General features: G+C 32.4%; 1 protein-coding gene across 1 annotated transcript in view; it reads right to left on the bottom strand.

Moving 5' to 3' along the window:
* LOC145247371 (ubiquitin-conjugating enzyme E2 E1-like) overlaps positions 1–17520 on the bottom strand; it is a 40257-nt gene extending 22737 nt beyond the window's left edge. Inside the window, exons 1-4 of the mRNA XM_080109051.1 lie at positions 17127–17520; positions 15099–15410; positions 10426–10476; positions 4837–4969 (exon numbers count right to left, since the gene is read on the bottom strand). Coding sequence (XP_079965177.1) covers positions 4837–4969; positions 10426–10476; positions 15099–15343 — 429 coding nt within the window. The 5' untranslated portion in view covers positions 15344–15410; positions 17127–17520. The remainder of the gene's footprint in view (positions 1–4836; positions 4970–10425; positions 10477–15098; positions 15411–17126) is intronic.
* Positions 17521–18632: the final 1112 nt, after the last annotated feature.

The following is an 18632-nucleotide window of genomic DNA, read 5'->3' as shown; positions in this document are numbered from 1 at the left end:
CTATTTCAGATCATTTGAAACCATAGCAACAAGTTTTTGTCTCCCTTCCATCAAGGCCAGAGGTTTTGAGGCGTGGGGTCACCAACATTTGCCATGTTTTTTATACTTATTTTATTATTTCATATTTTCCTTTTTAATTTTTTTGAATTTAGATCATTGTAATAATTTTTTACGTCATTGAAATCATTTTTTGAAATAGGTTTAATGCATTTCGGATGTAAAACATCCTGTTCAGAAAGTTTGTAACATATTCAAGATTTTAAATATTCAAAATATTTAAAATGTTGAATAGCTGACCATTTTGATGACGTTTTCAAGATTTGTAAATGTTGGGTGCGTTCCTCTTCTTCCATTGTTTATTGGGAGTCACTCCATCGTTATTGAGTGCTGCTGTTTTTTTGCTTTTTACGTTTCTCCTTTTTTTCCTTTTCTTTATTCATTTTTCTTCTTCCTTGTGTGGAGATGTGGGGCGCACTCGTGCTTGGTCATATAAGTGCATCTGTGCGCATGTGTTTGTGTGTGAGTGCATGTATGTGTTTCCTTGTATTGTTTTGTGGAATGTGTGTTCCGTCTTATAGTTTGAGTAAACTATTTAGAATTCATTATTTGGTAGGGATGGTGTCATTCAATTTTGATTTTTAGATTTTAATTTCTTTTTATTGTGATTTTCATTTTAGTTCTCGTTTTTGATGGGATATTCATAATATTTATAATTTGATAATTACGTTTGTTGATATAAAAGAACGAAATTTATGAATAAACATATATTTCTTAGTGTTTCGATTTGTCTCCCCACATGGGCAGGGTTGGACACAGGATTGGTTTTTAGTGTGGGAAAGATCCTCTTCCCCAAAAGGGGTGGGGGGCTCTGGATAGGCACAAAAATAAGAGTTGTCTCAGTCACAAAGGATTTCTCCTCCACTGACTTAGGGTAGGAGAGAATAATATCAGAACAGATACTACACTGTGATTCTAGGTATATCTTAGTGTTGTTGGTCTCATAGTAAAGTAAGGTTGGTATTGTTCAATGTGTTACCTTAGAGATGGGAGGAATTTTGTGCATGTGTGTGTGTGCGTTTTAAGGTGTTGATTCTGATTCAGGTGTGGAAGTGTGTACATGTGTGTGTATGTATGTACATATGTATATATTATAATCCATGATAAACTGCAATGTTAATCTTTTAATGCAGGATCAGCATACTTTTCTTTGTAATTCTTGTTTTTCTTTTTTTCTTTTTTTTAATTGATATTAAATAAAATTAAATTCAAGTATAAATTGTGTTTATTATTTTTCTTTTTTCAATATATTTAAAAGTTTTTCATACTTTTCTCAAAAAAGTGTCATTCATTATGGACAGATTGACTGCTTAACAGATCTTGTTTGCTTTGCCTACTATGCGTTACGTCATTAGGCCTTGTTTCTCAGTCGTGGTAGTTCTGCTTACTTCGCCTCTCTAAAAGGGGGTATAATGAACTATGTTCCAAATTTCATAAATATGTGACTAGAGGTTTATTTATTCACGAGTACATTAATGCTCAAGGAGAGGGGAGGGAGTCTTCAGATGCTTCTTTACTCCACTAAAATAAATCAAACAAGTTTCCCATGTATATTCAAAAAGAATCTATGAGCAAAAATCAGACAGAAAACCCAACAAGCAAAAAAAAATAAAAATAAAAAAAAAAATACATACAATTTCCTTATTTGCCAAATTTTTTGATTAAAAAACTCGTTTAAATTTTATTGTACTCGATTTTTGGCAAGGGAAGCATTCTAATGAATATCACAAATCAGCAGAGGTTAGAGTGCGAAAATGGCTAAATATAAATATATAGAAGTTTTCAATTTCAACTTGTGATATCATTTCATTTTTTTAAGGTTATTTTTAAAACAAACAAAATTTAACTTTTTCTAGTTATAAAATGTACAAGTATTTTTTATTCACAGCTACTTAGAGTTAGATTACTAGTTTTGGTGACAGGCAATTTCTAATTTTACATGGAAAAAAGTGTTAGCATCTTTCAAATTTGATGCAAGTCATATTGTGCATGCATATAAAGATTAGTTACATTCATTAATTTGCTGAACTTGATATACGGTTTTAATATAGGATCTTTCAAAAAGAAAAAAAATTCAAGTTAAAAACTTTAGTAAATGAAGTACTTTTTCCTCTTATCAAATTGTTTTAGTCTATTTTAGCATGATAAATCAGAGTTTTATTTTTACTGATTATTAAATTTTTTATTGATTATTAAAAAGAAAAACCTAGATTTCTGCTATGAATTATTAAGATTCAATGTATTAGCTGCTGACATAAACTTTAATGTGCTTTCATGTGATTTTTTTTTCAAAGTTTAGACTGGTTTGATCTAATAATTATTAACTTCATTATGATATCATGATACATTTATAAAGATTTTTCACTTGTTTTAAAGCCTGCACTTTTGTTGTTATACATTGAAAATTATCTTTTTGAATAAAACATGTGGAGAGGAAAGTTAATGCAAGTTGAATATGGAGATGCTATTACTATTTTCTTGAGTCACCCGTGTCTATTTGAGTTGGCTTGAAATGAAAAAAAATAAAATACTAACAATCTTTCAGCAATTAAATCAACAATAATGCAACAATATAAGTCAAGTTTGTCTGGCAGGTATGTATAGCAGTAGAAATGTCCAAGTTGGTCTTGAGTGCAAATTTGTATCTTGTCTCCTGGGAGATAAGCTGATCCAATCAGATTTGCATCTAGGTTTGAACTGATTATATTTGGTGCCAAACTGTGGAAATTAGGAAAGCTGCATATGAGCAGAAGTGATCAAATTGATTGATGTATTTCGTCAACTGACAAAAACACAATACTGCACATTTTCTAATTTCTAACAAACTTTCAATGGTCATAATTTGATGACTAATTAAACTACAAGAATAAATCTGGTACCATTTTGAAAGATTTTATAATCAGTATGAATGAATTTTGAAAGATTTTATAATCAGTATGAATGAGATGTAGCTAGACAGTGTAGAAACTAATGATCTAAATAGAATAGGCACCGCCAAAAATGGCTGAAAAATCAAGTTGTTGTTGTTTTTTAAAACGAAATTACATTTATTAAAATCCATTATTTCTGAGTAACTTTTTTTTTCCAGAAAGATAAAACCCTGAATTTTATATAGAAAACAGAATAATGTAAAACTTTTTCTACTATTTTTAATTCAATTTTAAAAGTTAAATTTTCCCAAAAAGTTAACAATTGACATTTTTTGTCTTGCACAAAAAACGTACTTAAATATTAAAAAAAAAAGGGTTTTTGAAATAATTAATTTATTTATTGTCTAACTAAGATTTAGGGTGATTTTCTAAGAGAATAGGCAAAAATATTATAATATAAGTATCTGAATTTCAAATAATTCCACTTATTCATATAGGTAACCAAATATTTCGCGTCGACGTAGAGTTCAGATCGACTCTGTTTACGTTTTCTTTTGATGATAAGAAAACTATGGAAGACCAAACAGGCCAAAAAAACTTATTTTTCAGTGACGAAAATTTCAATGTATTATTAAGCTGAGGCTGGCCAGTACCAGATGGGTGACCATTTGTATGAGTTTGGTTTTTAATGTGTATGTGTGTGGGGGCCAGGCTCCCCAAAATGGGGGGGGGGCAATTTAAAGCAGAATAAAAAAAAAATATTTCAGCGCGTTTGGTCCACCGTAGTCGAAAGGCGGCAAATGTTTTCAAACGAGATCGAAAAAAATGATGCTATTTTTAACACAAAGGGCACAATATTTATCGAATTTTTTTTTTTTGTATCGATTATTCAAAGCATGCCCTGTTTAATAATGGTCATGCATTATTCGGCTCGCTAAAAAAAAATTGTTAATTTATTTATCAAAAATTTTAAAATGCCTTTTTTCGTATAAATATTAAAAATTTTTTTTTTTTGTTTTGCTTAACTAAAATTAATTATTTTACTTAACATATTCACCGAATTTCACACTTCAAAACTCAAAAGCGGGATAATTAAACACAATCGAAGTTCTGATATTCAGACGTCAAAATAAGGTATGCAAACAATTTTTTTTTTTTTTTTTTTTTTTAATCTATAATTCTGTCCCTTACAACAACACAATATGTTTTGTTCAGTTTCAGATGATTATTTTAAGCATATTTGTTCCCACTTCAAAACAAGGGGGGGTTTTGTAAGCAAAAAAATATATATATATAAATATCGTTTATGAAAAATAAGTACACTCTTCATTCTTCTCCTAATAATCGCTGAAAATTTCGTATTGATCGGATAATTACCTGATTTTTGGTAGATTTTTAAAAAGACGGTCCGTCAAAAAGTACTGACCTGTCCCCCCAGTTTTGGCGGTGCCTAAAATAGAATGTTACCTTGCGTACGTCCATCTGCATCTCTTTTCTCAAATTAGAAAACTAAGTTAATGAAATAATTATTAGTTAATGATCTCTCTCTAAGTAAATTCTCTCCAATAAAACCTTGAAGAACTCAGCAAAGTCTACTTGTGTTTTTCATGCACAAGTAGTTTATTCATTGAATTAAACAGATGAGGCGATCTACAAGCAATAGATGACACTACCATCGCTGAAACAGTGTTAGACAAGACAATGAAGGCGTGCACGTATAGATACCCATATACGTAAGTACATCTAAAGAACTATTATTGGACTGCTCACAGATGAGAACATAACAGCATTATCATTCATCAAGATTGGTGTACACATTTCATACAAAAAATATTGTCAAGATCAGAACCAATATACAATTTGGGTAAAAAAAAAACAAAAAAAAACAAACAACCAGAAAAGAACTTGCCTTCGGAGGTTTGAATGGATAATCTGGAGTAAAGTGTATATCCAAAAAGAATACGCCGCCCTCGTATACAGAGCCAGGAGGACCAAGAATTGTTGAAACCCATTCATACAAATTATCACCTTTTGGTCCAGCACTGAAAAAACAATTGTAATCGAACAGATTTCATTTCAATTTCTTTATTACTCTATTACATATGCGTGTAAAAAAAACAAAAAACAATTGTCATCTAACATATTTCATTTCAATTTCTTTATTACTATTACATATGCGTGTAAAAAAACAAAAAACAAGCAAAACAGATACAATAAATTATGTTATAATCTAGAATTTTCAAAAAATTCACCTAAATATTCAGTTGGATAGAATATAGCTATTAGAGATAGAGTACCCAATGGCAAATAAAAAAGCTGAAATCAAGATATATTTACCAACCGAGAGGGGGGGGGATTGTACATCTCGAAGGATGTGCTCTTGATATGCATATTAGTTTGTACGGGTTAGGGTCCTTGCAGAATTTTTAATTTTGATTTGAAATGATATATTTTCAAATAAGTTTTCGTTAAAATACCTTTACTTTAAATATCATTTTAAAGAGAATTTTTGTTCTATCGAATTTGTTTAAATTACAATCATTTTAAAACAATTTTGTCTTCATTTCAGAACATTCAATACAAGGTAGAAAAAAAAAGCAAATTCGCACAATATTTTATTTCGCTTCAAACTAGGCTGAAAAGCTGCTGAAACAGCTTGCGATATCCATGAAGCATTTGGCCCAGGAACCACTACTGAATGCACAGCACAATGGTGGTTTAAGAAATTTTGTGGCAGCAATAACAGTCTTGAAGATGAGTAATGGTCAGCTATCGGAAATTGGCAACCATCAATTAAGAGCCTTAGCCAAAGCCAATCCATGCATAATTGTAAGAGAACGTGTTTCTGAATTAGATGTAATGCATACGACAATTTCCAATCACTTGAGAGAGAACGGAAAGACAAAAAAAACTTGACAAATGGGGGCCTCACAAATGAAACGACAACCAAAAGAAACACCATCATGAAGTGTCATCTTCACTTCTTTTACATAACAAAAACCCGTTTCTCGATCGGGTTGTAACTTGCGATGAAAAGGGAGTTCTTTACGACAACCGGCGACGTTCAGTCAACAGAAAAGGCCCAATTCTCCATGACAATGCTCGACCACATGTTGCTAAACCGACCGTGCAGAAGTTGAACAAATTGGGCTACAGAACTCTGCCTGATCCACAATATTCTCCAGATCTCTCATCTACCGACTACCACTTTTTCAAGCATCGACAACTTTCTGTATCAGAAATGTTTTAAAAAACCAAAGCGATATCAAAATGCCTTTAGTGACTTTATTGCCACCAAAACGCAAGATTTTTATGTTACTGGCATAAATACACTTGCTTTGCGTTGGTAAAAATGTGTTGATTCTGATGATACTTATTTCAATCAATAAATTTTTGATTGAGCCAAGATATGGTCATCTGAATTTAAAACTTAAAAACCACAAGAACTTTCTTGTCAACATGATAAAGATAATTAAAAATAATTTATAGTCCAAAAATTACTTTACGCATTTTCTCCAACTCCAGTTTTATTGAGAGAGTCAACATTAAAAGACTGTGACCCAATGACCTATAATGGTCGAAATTTACATAAAAAAAACGTTAAAATAGAGCTAAGTCAGAGCTTTTTATTATGTGGGCAATCCCAGGCAATTCCCGGTTGCCTCAGTGATTCCATTTGTTTGGTTGGTGACTTAAACCAAAAAATGAAAAAACAACTGAGTAGATTTGGATATTATCAATACCCAAATCCACTCAGTTGTTTTTTTTTATTTTTTGGTAATAATATTTGATAATATTTAATAATAATATTTGATATTAATACTTAATAATATTTGATAATATTTAATAATAATATTTGATAACAATATTGTTTTGTGAAGAAACCAATTGCATGGCGTATGGTGGTATTCACGATTGCCTTGTTTAAACTTGAGAATCAGTTGACACAAGGTCAATTCCAAAGTTCACCCTGTGTGAGAAACTTGATGGAAAATTACTTAATATGTACAAATGATTTTACCAAATTAGCCAATCAGGGAGAATTCAATTTTGATGCTGCAGAGGCAAATTAGCTGAATAAAACTCCAGACCATGTCAGACTCACTGTTACCTTCCGATAAGGAGCAAGTTTTGGTAGTTGAATTCAGTTGAGAGCAGTTGTTTGAACCACCTTCCACTCATGCTACCCACCTCACCCCACCCCCTCGCTCACCGACTGAAAGAAAGAAGGAAAGAAAGCAAAAAGGGACAATCTTGTCGAAAAAGTATTTTTTTTTTAAAGCAAACTGTTCACATGACTGTAAATATTTGCGTTGCTGGAAAAAAAAGGTGGGGGGAATACATATATTTTTTTCCCATTTAACTTTATGTATAATAGCAAATATTGTAGTGAGGACTTTATTAATAATTAATCTTTATAAAAAGAATTTACAACAGGAGATTTTATTTGTTTAGATGAAAAATGATCCCATTTTACTTATCAGTTTTTGCCTTATAAAAAAAAAAAAAAAAAAATTGAATGTTCGATTTTTTTTTTCGTCTCAAAGAAATACATGAAATACAGAAAATTCCCCCAAAATTCTGACACACCTAGAGAAACAGACTCCCTAAAATCAGGCAATATACATTAGTATGAAGCAAAGTAGAGTCTGGGCATTGTGGTGACTGCAATGATTCTAGTTCTTAGTAGGATAAACAGACTGTGGATAATGACCCAACACATACAGACACTTTTGATGACCTTTTGCCCAATTTGTTAAAATGCATTTTATTTCTTGCAAATAAATAATTAAAACTATACATTTCTGTCCTAAGTCAGTAAAAGGGAAATCCTTCTAGATGGAGGCAATTTACTTTTTGGAAGAGATGGATTTTTCTTACATTAAAACTGACCTTGTGTCTAACTGAACTCTGATCTCATGGGGAAACAAGTAAATAAGATAGGTACAGGCAAAAATGAGTGGACAAAAATGGGGGACGTAGTTTTGAAAGCCGATTTATCATAAGTTTTTGTAGGTTTCTGACTACTTTTTGATTGTATTTTAAAGATTAAGGACTAAACTTATTTCCAAAAGGAAAAAAAATATTTGTATACATGAAAAAAAAGTTTGTGACTCAAATATCAAACGAATGCTGTCTACTTAAATTGATTTCTTTTTTTTTTTGGGGGGGGGTCCAGCAAAAACCGTCCTCTCGTGACAAGTTCAGTTCTACGCATGCGCAAATGACGTCGGAACCTGATTTAGTTTAAAGATTTAAAAACGACCTAATTTCATGGATGTCGTCTTAGCTCAGTTGCTTAGAGTGCGGCCTCATTATCTAAAGGTTTTGGGTTCGAATCATGGTGTGAAATGTCTTTTTTTTCGATTTTTTAAATTTTAATATTGGACCAGCGTTATTTAAGCCATTTTTCATGTAACATTCGTTTTTCTGTTTCGCGTTTGTCTTACATTAGTTTTTTTTTTACTTCGCTTATTCTTAGGTTATCATTAACGCCCCCCCCCCACACCTGCCCAACCACACACACACACAAAAACACCCAGGCAACACTGGGTACCCCCCCACTCCCCCGAAACCATCTTTCACATGTTTTTTTTTTTGGTGGGGGTGGGGGAGTTGGGGGGGCTTATTTTTCAGATTTTTTAAAGTTTTAACGTTCGTTTTTCTGTTTTCTTTTTGTTTTGTCCAAGTTTTACATTTAACATCGTTCGTTTGCCTTACGTTAGTTTTTTTTTGTATTTTTTTTTATACTTACTTCGATTATTCTTATGTTTTGATTAACACCCCCCACCCCCGCCCGAGCACACACACCTCCAAACACCCGGGCAACGCCGGGTACCCCCCCTGCTAGTAGTATATAAAAGTAAAATTCTAAGAACATATTTTAGATATGTTCTGATTTTATTTCATTCTTGACAATAAATTGAAAGCACTTACACTGATGAATAGATGGTCATTAGGCTCGATAATTGTTTTCGAAAAGAAAAGATGAGATAATGTAGAAAGTTATACTTTTGAAAATTAAATTGAAAAAAAAAATTGAAAAGAATTTGGAGACGTTTAAACTGAGGAATAGAAATATTTTTAAACTTAAAAATACGAGAACATACATAAGGATGCAGAGAGGTAGATAATTTACACCAATCCTTAGAGGAAAAGAAACCGCCAGTACTAACGTTTTATAATGCATCCAGATAAGGATATGGCATTCTCAATTTTTTAGATATTTTGTAGTCAAGCACTCCGCTCAAGTTGTAATTAATAACATAGATGTGCTCATCACGTTGTTTGAATTTGAAACCACTGGTACTAATGGTAATTTTATATGACAGATGAATTTAACAACAGAAAGAAAAGATTTTTTATGATTTTGTACTCAAAATGTAAACAATACAAGCCGTAATGTGTATGGTTTAAAATAGAAAGAAAAAAAAAAAAAGAGAGGAAGAAATAGCATTGTAGGGGTTACGTGTGGTTTGATCCTCATTTAATCCGTTCCATCAAATCGAGACAACTTGCAAATAGAATTATTTGCAAGGATTCGCAGTAGGCTAACCCAGCATTGCCCGGATTTGTGACAATTTATTTTTTTTTTAGCAAATTCTGTTGTTTTGAACTCTGGCCAATCAGGGCGAATTCAATTTTGATGCTGTGAAGGCAGATTGGCTGAATGAAACCCCCGACCATATCAGACTCACCTTGTTATCTCCCTATAAGGTGCGCAGGAGCAAGTTTTTGGCAGTTGAATTCAGTTGAGAGCAAATATTTATAAAATGCTTGCTGTGTGTGGGAGGCTGGTATATGGATCGGCAGAATAGATTTCCACATAGGAGTCAGGAATCGAACATCTCAAAGTCGGAGACGTCATCCTACGAATTCTAGAGTCGGATTTTTACCATCTGACTCTGCAATCCTGATTGCTAGTTAAACACTTTTCTATTATGTAAATTAAACAAGGAGGGAGGGGGGTACAAATTATTAAGATATTTCAACATTTTTTATCAAAACACAATCACCAGATTGCTACCTATGATTTATTTTAGTTGAAGGAATCTAAGAAACTGACTAGGAATTATTTTTCAGTAACTTTGTAATTTGTAACTGTTCATTAAATAAATTGGAATTAACATCTCAACATCAACAAATCATTCATTCAAGATGTTGGTCAGATAATAGCCACTTGTAGAAAAGAGCCCGAAATAGACCACTTGGAGGTTACAGTGTATCTCCCTAGTTATTAACAAAGACAACAGCATGTCCATTTTCATGTCATCCAATAATGTTCAAGTGTTGAAAAAATAAAAAACTTTGCATAGAGATCGTTTGAAATCCACTTATTTAACGAAACATTTTTCAAGACTGAGATTGCGGTTTCATAGTTATCATTATAATGCAAAAAGAAAGTAAATAAGAATTAAATTCTATTATTTAATTGCAAATATAATTAAAATTTTTAATTAATTTCAACCAAGTTTCACAAGAGTAATATTTTACTCACCTGCAATTTGGTGGTGGGTCCAATGTAATTTCTGCTAATTCTTTTTGAATGCTGAAAAATTTTTGAAAGAAAAAAGTTAACTAAAATAAAATAATTTCTCAAAAAAATTGTTATAATTCAGTACAACTAACATTTAATAAAGCATTATTTTGCTAAGAATAAAAATATATTTTGGAGTGAAAAATGTTGAACTTTTCAATTAGAAAGAATATTGGACAAAGAAAGGTATAAAGACCCCAGCCGATGAGAGAACAGATTATGGTAGATTTCAATTTCACCTTGACACATACTGTCTTTATAAACATACTAGCATGGGTGCCCGGCGTTACCCAATTGTTTGGAGGTGTATGTTGAGCAAGAAAAAAAAAGTGGTAGTAGAAAGGCAGGCTTGAACCCGTACTGCGAAGGAGGAAAAGAAGGGGGAAAAACTTGACGTCTTTGCTGTTACAACCACCACCAAACTGGAAGTGACGCAGGTTTTAATTAAGGCTAGACAATCGACAGGAGAGGATGACTTTCGAAAATATCGGCGAAAAAAGCAACCACCCCTTGTAGAAAAATGCCCAGTTGAAGGTGAAGATATTAATGTTTTTAGCCAATTTTTTGATATTTTTCGTCTGAAAGGCCGAACTTCAAAACGATACTGATCTTGTGAAAATCTATCGCCTCTGTTGAAAGTTTTAGGCAGACATGCAAAAATATATACATTTATATATTGGTAACTCAAATTTTCGACCCAAACCGATTAAAAAGCTTGCCCTATCTCTGAATACCCTTTATGTAAAATTTCAAATGTTTGGACCAGAAATTGTCTGAGTACTTTGGAAGAGACTGAAGTGGTCAAATTTATTTTAACTTTGACTCCTGTTATGACCCCTTAACATTTGTTTTGGGCTCAAATTAAGTTATTAAGTTAGATCCATGTCCAAAGAATCTATACCTATAATTTCAAGTGTTTAGACACAAAATTGGCGGAGGAGTTTGGTAGAGTTCTCAAATCTCAATACCCGGTATATCAAATTTCGAGTCTGTAGACTAAAAATTGACAGAGTTCTTGTGTAGGGAAAAAATACACACACTTTCACTTTTATTGATATATAGATATAAAATAACCAACATTTGGATTTTCGGCAACGTGTGTATTTTTTTAAAAATATATTTACAAAACTTTAATAAAACTATTTAAATCAAACTTTAATTGTAGTGATTTTATTTTTTTTTAAGTAAGGAAAAACCTGCTGTACCAATTCACAATGTTTCAATTTTGGAGAAACAGTAGGAGTGTCAGAAGTCGCTATTAAAAAAGGAGTGATTAATAGACTCACTATCTTTCGAAGCTTATAACAATATGAATAATGTAATTTAAACCCTAATTTTTTATTTCAATAAAATGAGCAAAGTCCAAACTTTAAAATAATAAAAGGTTTTATCGAAAAATATACATTTTTTTTTTTTTTTTTTAAATCGGTTTTCTTTAAAAAAGATCTGACAAAATTCAACAAATTTTAACTTAATCTAAATATAATAAATATATATAAATTCAAAAAAAATCACTTACCTATATAAAAGACTAATCAATGGATGCTTCTATTCTTCATTTATGAGAATTTGTCCATATTTATATTTTATATTCCATGTATTTTTTAAATAAAAGAATTTTTTTAAACAACCATTTGAAAAGACCACCATTATGTAAGCATTAACCGGTGTCAGCAAGCCAGTGTTTCTTGCTTTCTCCCTGTTTTGAAATACAGATGGATAAAAGGGCTATAAAATGTAAAAACAACACATACGCGTGAGCCGGCAAGCCTTGTGCATGAAAAAATATGGGTCACTTTAGATGAAAAATGATCCCATTTTACTTATCAGTTTTTGCCTTATAAAAAAAAAAAAAAAAAAAAAATTGAATGTTCGATTTTTTTTTTCGTCTCAAAGAAATACATGAAATACAGAAAATTCCCCCAAAATTCTGACACACCTAGAGAAACAGACTCCCTAAAATCAGGCAATATACATTAGTATGAAGCAAAGTAGAGTCTGGGCATTGTGGTGACTGCAATGATTCTAGTTCTTAGTAGGATAAACAGACTGTGGATAATGACCCAACACATACAGACACTTTTGATGACCTTTTGCCCAATTTGTTAAAATGCATTTTATTTCTTGCAAATAAATAATTAAAACTATACATTTCTGTCCTAAGTCAGTAAAAGGGAAATCCTTCTAGATGGAGGCAATTTACTTTTTGGAAGAGATGGATTTTTCTTACATTAAAACTGACCTTGTGTCTAACTGAACTCTGATCTCATGGGGAAACAAGTAAATAAGATAGGTACGGGCAAAAATGAGCGGGCAAAAATAGGGGGACGTAGTTTTGAAAGCCGATTTATCATAAGTTTTTGTAGGTTTCTGACTACTTTTTGATTGTATTTGAAAGATTAAGGACTAAACTTAATTTCCAAAAGGAAAAAAATATTTATATACATGAAAAAAAAAAAAAGTCATGAAAAATGTTTTCACGGCGAGCTACTCAATTCAATTCAGCTAAATTTTGAAATTAAATAAATTCCTTGTAAAAATCCTTTAAAAAGATAAATATTAGTTTTCTGGGTCTATTTCAAAGATAATTTGTAAAGTCCTAAGATATTGAATTAAATAAAAATAAAAAAATCTTGTTTGTGCAAAAATAACTTAATTAGCCCTCAAAAAGCAAGTAATTTACCATTCACCAAAAACGCAACAAATAATGGTTTGTAAACACAATTATAAGGAGGCCCAAAATTTCAGCCAATCGAAACGCTGTTTCAAAATGAAGTCATGATAATAAAAGGAGGTAGAAATGTCCGATTTCTTTTTTTTTTTTTTTTTCTCAAACGTGCATGCACACATTCGTATTCTGAACGTTTGTATCAATTTTTATCATTTTTTAATTTAATTATTTTTTATGTTCCTGTTTTTAAATTATTTTTTTTTGATTATTGTTAGAGATTATATAAAAATTATGTTACACCAAAAGTTTCACACGAGCAAGGAAATTATTAAAATCTTGCATATAAAAATTATGCGAAATCTGTAATTTAAAAAAAAAAAAAAAAAAAATATTTTTGCTATTATAATTTTTTTTGTGTTAATGCTTAATTCAATGGTAATATCGGTAGTTCGAGAAATTCATTTTTCTTCCAGTTATATCGAATTCATTAATACGGATTTAGGGACTTTTCGTAATGTTCCTGTAAAAATTATTTTTTTATTGTTACAAATTACGATGCTTTATTTATATAAAAAAAAAAGCAACAAATTCTTGCGTTCTTTATTTACTACTGAAAGCCATAACTTTATTAAAGGTATTTTTGTTTAAACAAAATAATACATTTCCACTCAGATTTAAATAAAAATAATTTGTTCATTATATTCTGCGATCATTATTTGATAAATACTGAAAATTTCATTAAAATTGGTTAATTTCCTGATTTTTGGTGAATTTTTTAAGTAAAGGGAGGGGTCAAAATGTTTATACATTTTGAGCATCGGCATTCATTTTGCCCGTACCTATATATAAGAATATCATCCATCTTCAGTGATCTCCCAAATCACATTCTTAGATCATTTGTAGACTTTTATGCAGACAACACTACGATCTATGGCAACACTTCAAAGGCCAGCAATGACCAAGACCTCTTCAATTCTCTCTCCTCTGATCTTGAGCATGTGGTGCAATGGGGAAAAGGGTGGCTGGTTAATTTTAATGCAGCTAAAACCAAGCTTATCTCTCCATTATCAACACTCTGACCCCCATCTGGCCCCAATTGAAATGGACAGCTCTCGTCTTGAGGACGCTTCATGTTTAGGCAAGCTTTTTGGTCTGACCTTCACTCCCAACCTAAAATTGAACACATACATCAAATCTATAGCCAAGGTTTCTGGAAAAATGGGTGGATCATTCTACCACTCCAGTAGATATCTCACTGCCAATGCAATCTTCTATCTTTATAAGAGCCAAGTACATCTTAGGATGGAGTACTGTTGCAACATTTGGGCAGGAGTTGCTCAGAGCACCCTATCCTGCTTTGAAATAGTTAAAGGCAAACTCCGTAACCTAGGTGATGTCCTTTCCTCTTCCCTGCAACCCCTTCTCCACAGAAGAAACATTGCAAACCTGTCTCTGCAGTATCATTTTCATGGCAAGTGCTTGTCTGAGCTGCAATCTATGGTTCCCCCTTACCAAACTTTCACAAAAGACACTCAGTTAGCTAAAACCACTACCAATAATTTTCCCCACTCTCTATCAGTGCCTAAATCTAAATGGATTCCATGAACAAAGGTTCTTTCGTAAAACTGCCAGCCTATGGAACCGTTCTGCTCCCCAGTGGACTACAATATTGTCATCTTCAAGTTCAACATAAACAAGTTCTTGTTGAACCGTCCTCTTAATCAAATTACACCAAATTTCCACTATTAACGATTACTACGCTATTGTCCAAATGGCTACTGTACACCCTTATTCTGAAGTGGCCTCCGAGCCTTGATAATTGGTGACTCCCTTTGTAATTATATATATATATATATATATATATATATAAAGAATAATTCCCATTAACGGATACGTGGTGATGCTTCCAAATGTTTGATGCGATTTCTTGCAGAGGAAAAAAAAATTGAAAGAAAGAACTAACCGTTTTAAGCTGGTACTCATAGCTTTCATATTTTTGGATGAACTTGGCGGCGGTGGTGGTGGACCCCCACGGGCAGTGGCTTGGGAATGATCGGTCGAATGGACGCTGGTTGTGGCGGCAGTTCCATCTTCACGGACGGAGGAGACAGTAGTGCCTCTTCTACCTCGACCACCACGACTCCCCGTTGACGCCGTCGCCACCACCGCAGAACTGTTACTGCTCGAACCTCGATCACTGGACATCATCCGCCCGTTGGAGTCTTTCTATTCGCGCGGGTGTCAACCACGACAACAATGCACGGGGCGAAATCACCTAAGAAATTGTCAATGAATAAAATTGTTTTATTTAAGTATTTCATAAATTAAGTTCTTTATTGTCTATACAAATACAGTATTATTTATCTTTCATCTATTAATTTTAAAAAAACAAATTCATCAAAAGAAATAATATTTTAACAAAGGAAACGTTTAAAAGTTACTCCGATGTAGTTTTGAATATCTTTATGGTTTGGTTACAGTTTTTTTTTGTTTTTTCATGAAAAAGTATACATAGATTTTAATCAGGAAGGACTAAAAATAAAAATAAATACAAATTAAAAAAAAACAAAAAAACAAACAAAAAAACGGTCTTTTCAATTTTGTCAAAAGTTTGAAATAAAGACTAATATTGCGGCATGAGACGGAGACGCCATGGATAAAATGTGTATTTATTTGAACAAGATACGCGGAGAAAGTAAATAAACTCATGCCAACTGGAGCTTTTTTTCTTTATTTTCTCTCTTCATAATTCTACCTTTTAAAAGAAATGACATGATCAAAATGTGAAAAATTTGGATTGATAATTATTTTTATTTAAAGTTTGTTTACATGTAAAGAATTCACCCATAAATGCGAACATGAAAATATTGTCTTTCTTCGTTTAACGAGGATTTTATTTAACACAAGACAACGATCTCTCTGGTGGACTTTGTTTAACTTCTACCGGAAATTTTGTCAAAAAAACACGCTGATTGACAATAATCTAAACTTACAAAATTTTTCGACACACACACAGATTATATGTAATATATATATATATATATATATATATATATATATATATATAAGTGTACAGCAATAACAGTCCTCGGCGAATTTAAAAAGTCATTCTTAAAGGGATGATGGAAGTTGTTTTTTTTTAACACTTTCCTTGTGCAGACGGAACTCTCCTAAAATGAATATATGCCGAGATGTTCAACTGTACAAACACCAATTTTTACTTTAAAAAGCTAACATAAAAAATTATCCTTTATATTTTGTCTCTAAACAAAAAAATTAACTCACAATCTTGCAGTCTTGCACACCGCCAATATCAAATAATAAAAAAGTTTCATTTAGGGTATATATATATATAAACAGAAATATCACAATCGAGAAATGCAGACTTGGTGTAAGTATTCATAATATTGATTTTTATTAATTGATAAACTTTATGAACATTTATCGTTGCCTTTCACAAAAATGTCGGCTTCAATCGATTATCCAAAAAAAGTCGATTTTATGTATTGTTATTATTTTTTTTTATTTCAATGTTAATTTGGGGTTTTATTTGCGGATCTTATGCGAAATAATTCTTGTAAATTTCTAATTCTAAACAGAACTTGAAAAATGTCGTTTTACTGTTTTATTTAAGCACTTATTAGTGTGTATACGAAATTAGAAAAGTAATCAAGAATTCATAAAATAAAAAGCCATGTTTAATGTTTGTGCTGCGTAAACGAAAAGAATGTTTTTTTTTTTATAAATAAAAAGTAGGAAAAAAAAAAACAAAAAAAAAACAAAGTCCGACGACAGAAATTTAAATATCTTTGTGTGTGTGTGTGTGTGTGTGTTGAGAACAAGCAATCATTCAAAGAGAAATACAACAAAGAGAAAGAAAGCGGATTTGTTTTGTTTTTTGTTTTTGTTGCGCAGCCAAACGCAACATTAGCGAAAGAAAAGTGATAGAAATTGAGAAAAGAATAAGACGAATCCATTCATAAGTTTATACCTTTCACTTGGGACCAGAGTGGAAAGTTGGTCCGTCGGGGAAATGCGAGTAAATTCCACGTTTAAAAAAAAAAATCATTCGAAATGAACGAATCAAAAAAAAGGGAAGACGACAACGAAGGGGGAAAACGTGCCGCCGACTGCCACCACAAAGTCGAACAAGAACATGGCTTTTCTATCACAGGTTCGGATTGTACAGTTTGCGTGCCGAAATCCGACTTAACATCTTTTGCGTCTTTTACATCAAATACGCCAGATAACTAAATCGACTAAACAAAACGTCTGCATTATTTACACGCGTTTGCAAAACTCGTGATTGAAATGTTAAAAATTTATACGCTGAACAAAGCTAACATTTCGGTGGGAGTTAAACATAACAGCAATTATCTGTGGGCGATTTCATTCACTTCTATTTTGTGGGGGTGTTAGATTTCACGCGATATTTATTTGATGCGTTTTTAAGCGATAAAAAGTATTATTGCTTTTCTAATGTATAGATTTATTTACTATAAATATCAGTAGAAGAAAACTATTGAATTAGCTTGAATTTTACTCTCGACATGTTACAGGTCTCACCCCACCCACCCCCTTTTGTTCATGTAAGCACATCATCGGACTTCCGGTGTGACGAGGGAAAGGTACAATCTGAATCACCATTCATTCTAAAAAGTTTCGAGAAAATTATTTTTCTTCCTGTGCGAATCATCCCGAGACGTGTACAACAATGCATCTAGCTAATAATAATCCCAAACATTCATACACCATGCGGTTTGGTGACAGTAGCTGCTGCACTCTGAATGAGACCGATGAGGAGAAGGATTTTGATGTGATCATTGATCAAAGGCTGTCTTTCACTCAGCATGATGAATTGATGAATTCCAAGCCAACCAGGATCTCGGAGACATCAAACACACCTTTACAATTCTAAGCACAACATTTTCCTGCTTCTCTAAAAGTTCCTAATCCGCCCACACTTGGATTTGCTTTTGTGGTCTGATGCCCGAAACTAAGAAAAAGCTGCCCTAGAACAGATCCAGCATAGAGCAGCAAGACTTGTACAGGGCATCCCCAATTTGCCTTTCTCTTGAATTCTGCAGACAATGTACCAATATATTACAGACCTACAAAATAATAAGGGGTTTCGATAATGTTCACCATAAAAGATCTTGCACCAACTGTGGCAATTGTATGTTCGCTCCAGCTCAGGGGACATGATCTGAAGATGCAGGTCTAACATCATCCTTGCTCACGTGGCCAGTTCTTCTCTAGCAGAGTTACTCCTGTTTGGAATGTTTTTATATCATTAATGCCTCCTCAGTAAATGCCTTGGAGTCATGTGTGGGGGTCGCCTTGCCTTTTTTTGGGAACTGACTTCCTCCACAAATAATAAAAATAAGAAATCTTATGTGCAACACAAACGGAGGTTTATTTCCGGAATAGAAATAACAAACAATAACAAGCAAAACATAGTTCTCAATATTTCAGAGTTCCTTTTTTTTGAGTTCAT

The sequence above is a fragment of the Euprymna scolopes genome, chromosome 25 (assembly GCF_053919585.1).
Source record: "Euprymna scolopes isolate OS-2025 chromosome 25, ASM5391958v1, whole genome shotgun sequence".
Lineage (NCBI taxonomy): Eukaryota > Metazoa > Mollusca > Cephalopoda > Sepiida > Sepiolidae > Euprymna > Euprymna scolopes.
The sequence above is the reverse complement of the archived record's forward strand: the minus strand, read 5'-3'. Positions and strand labels throughout refer to the sequence as shown.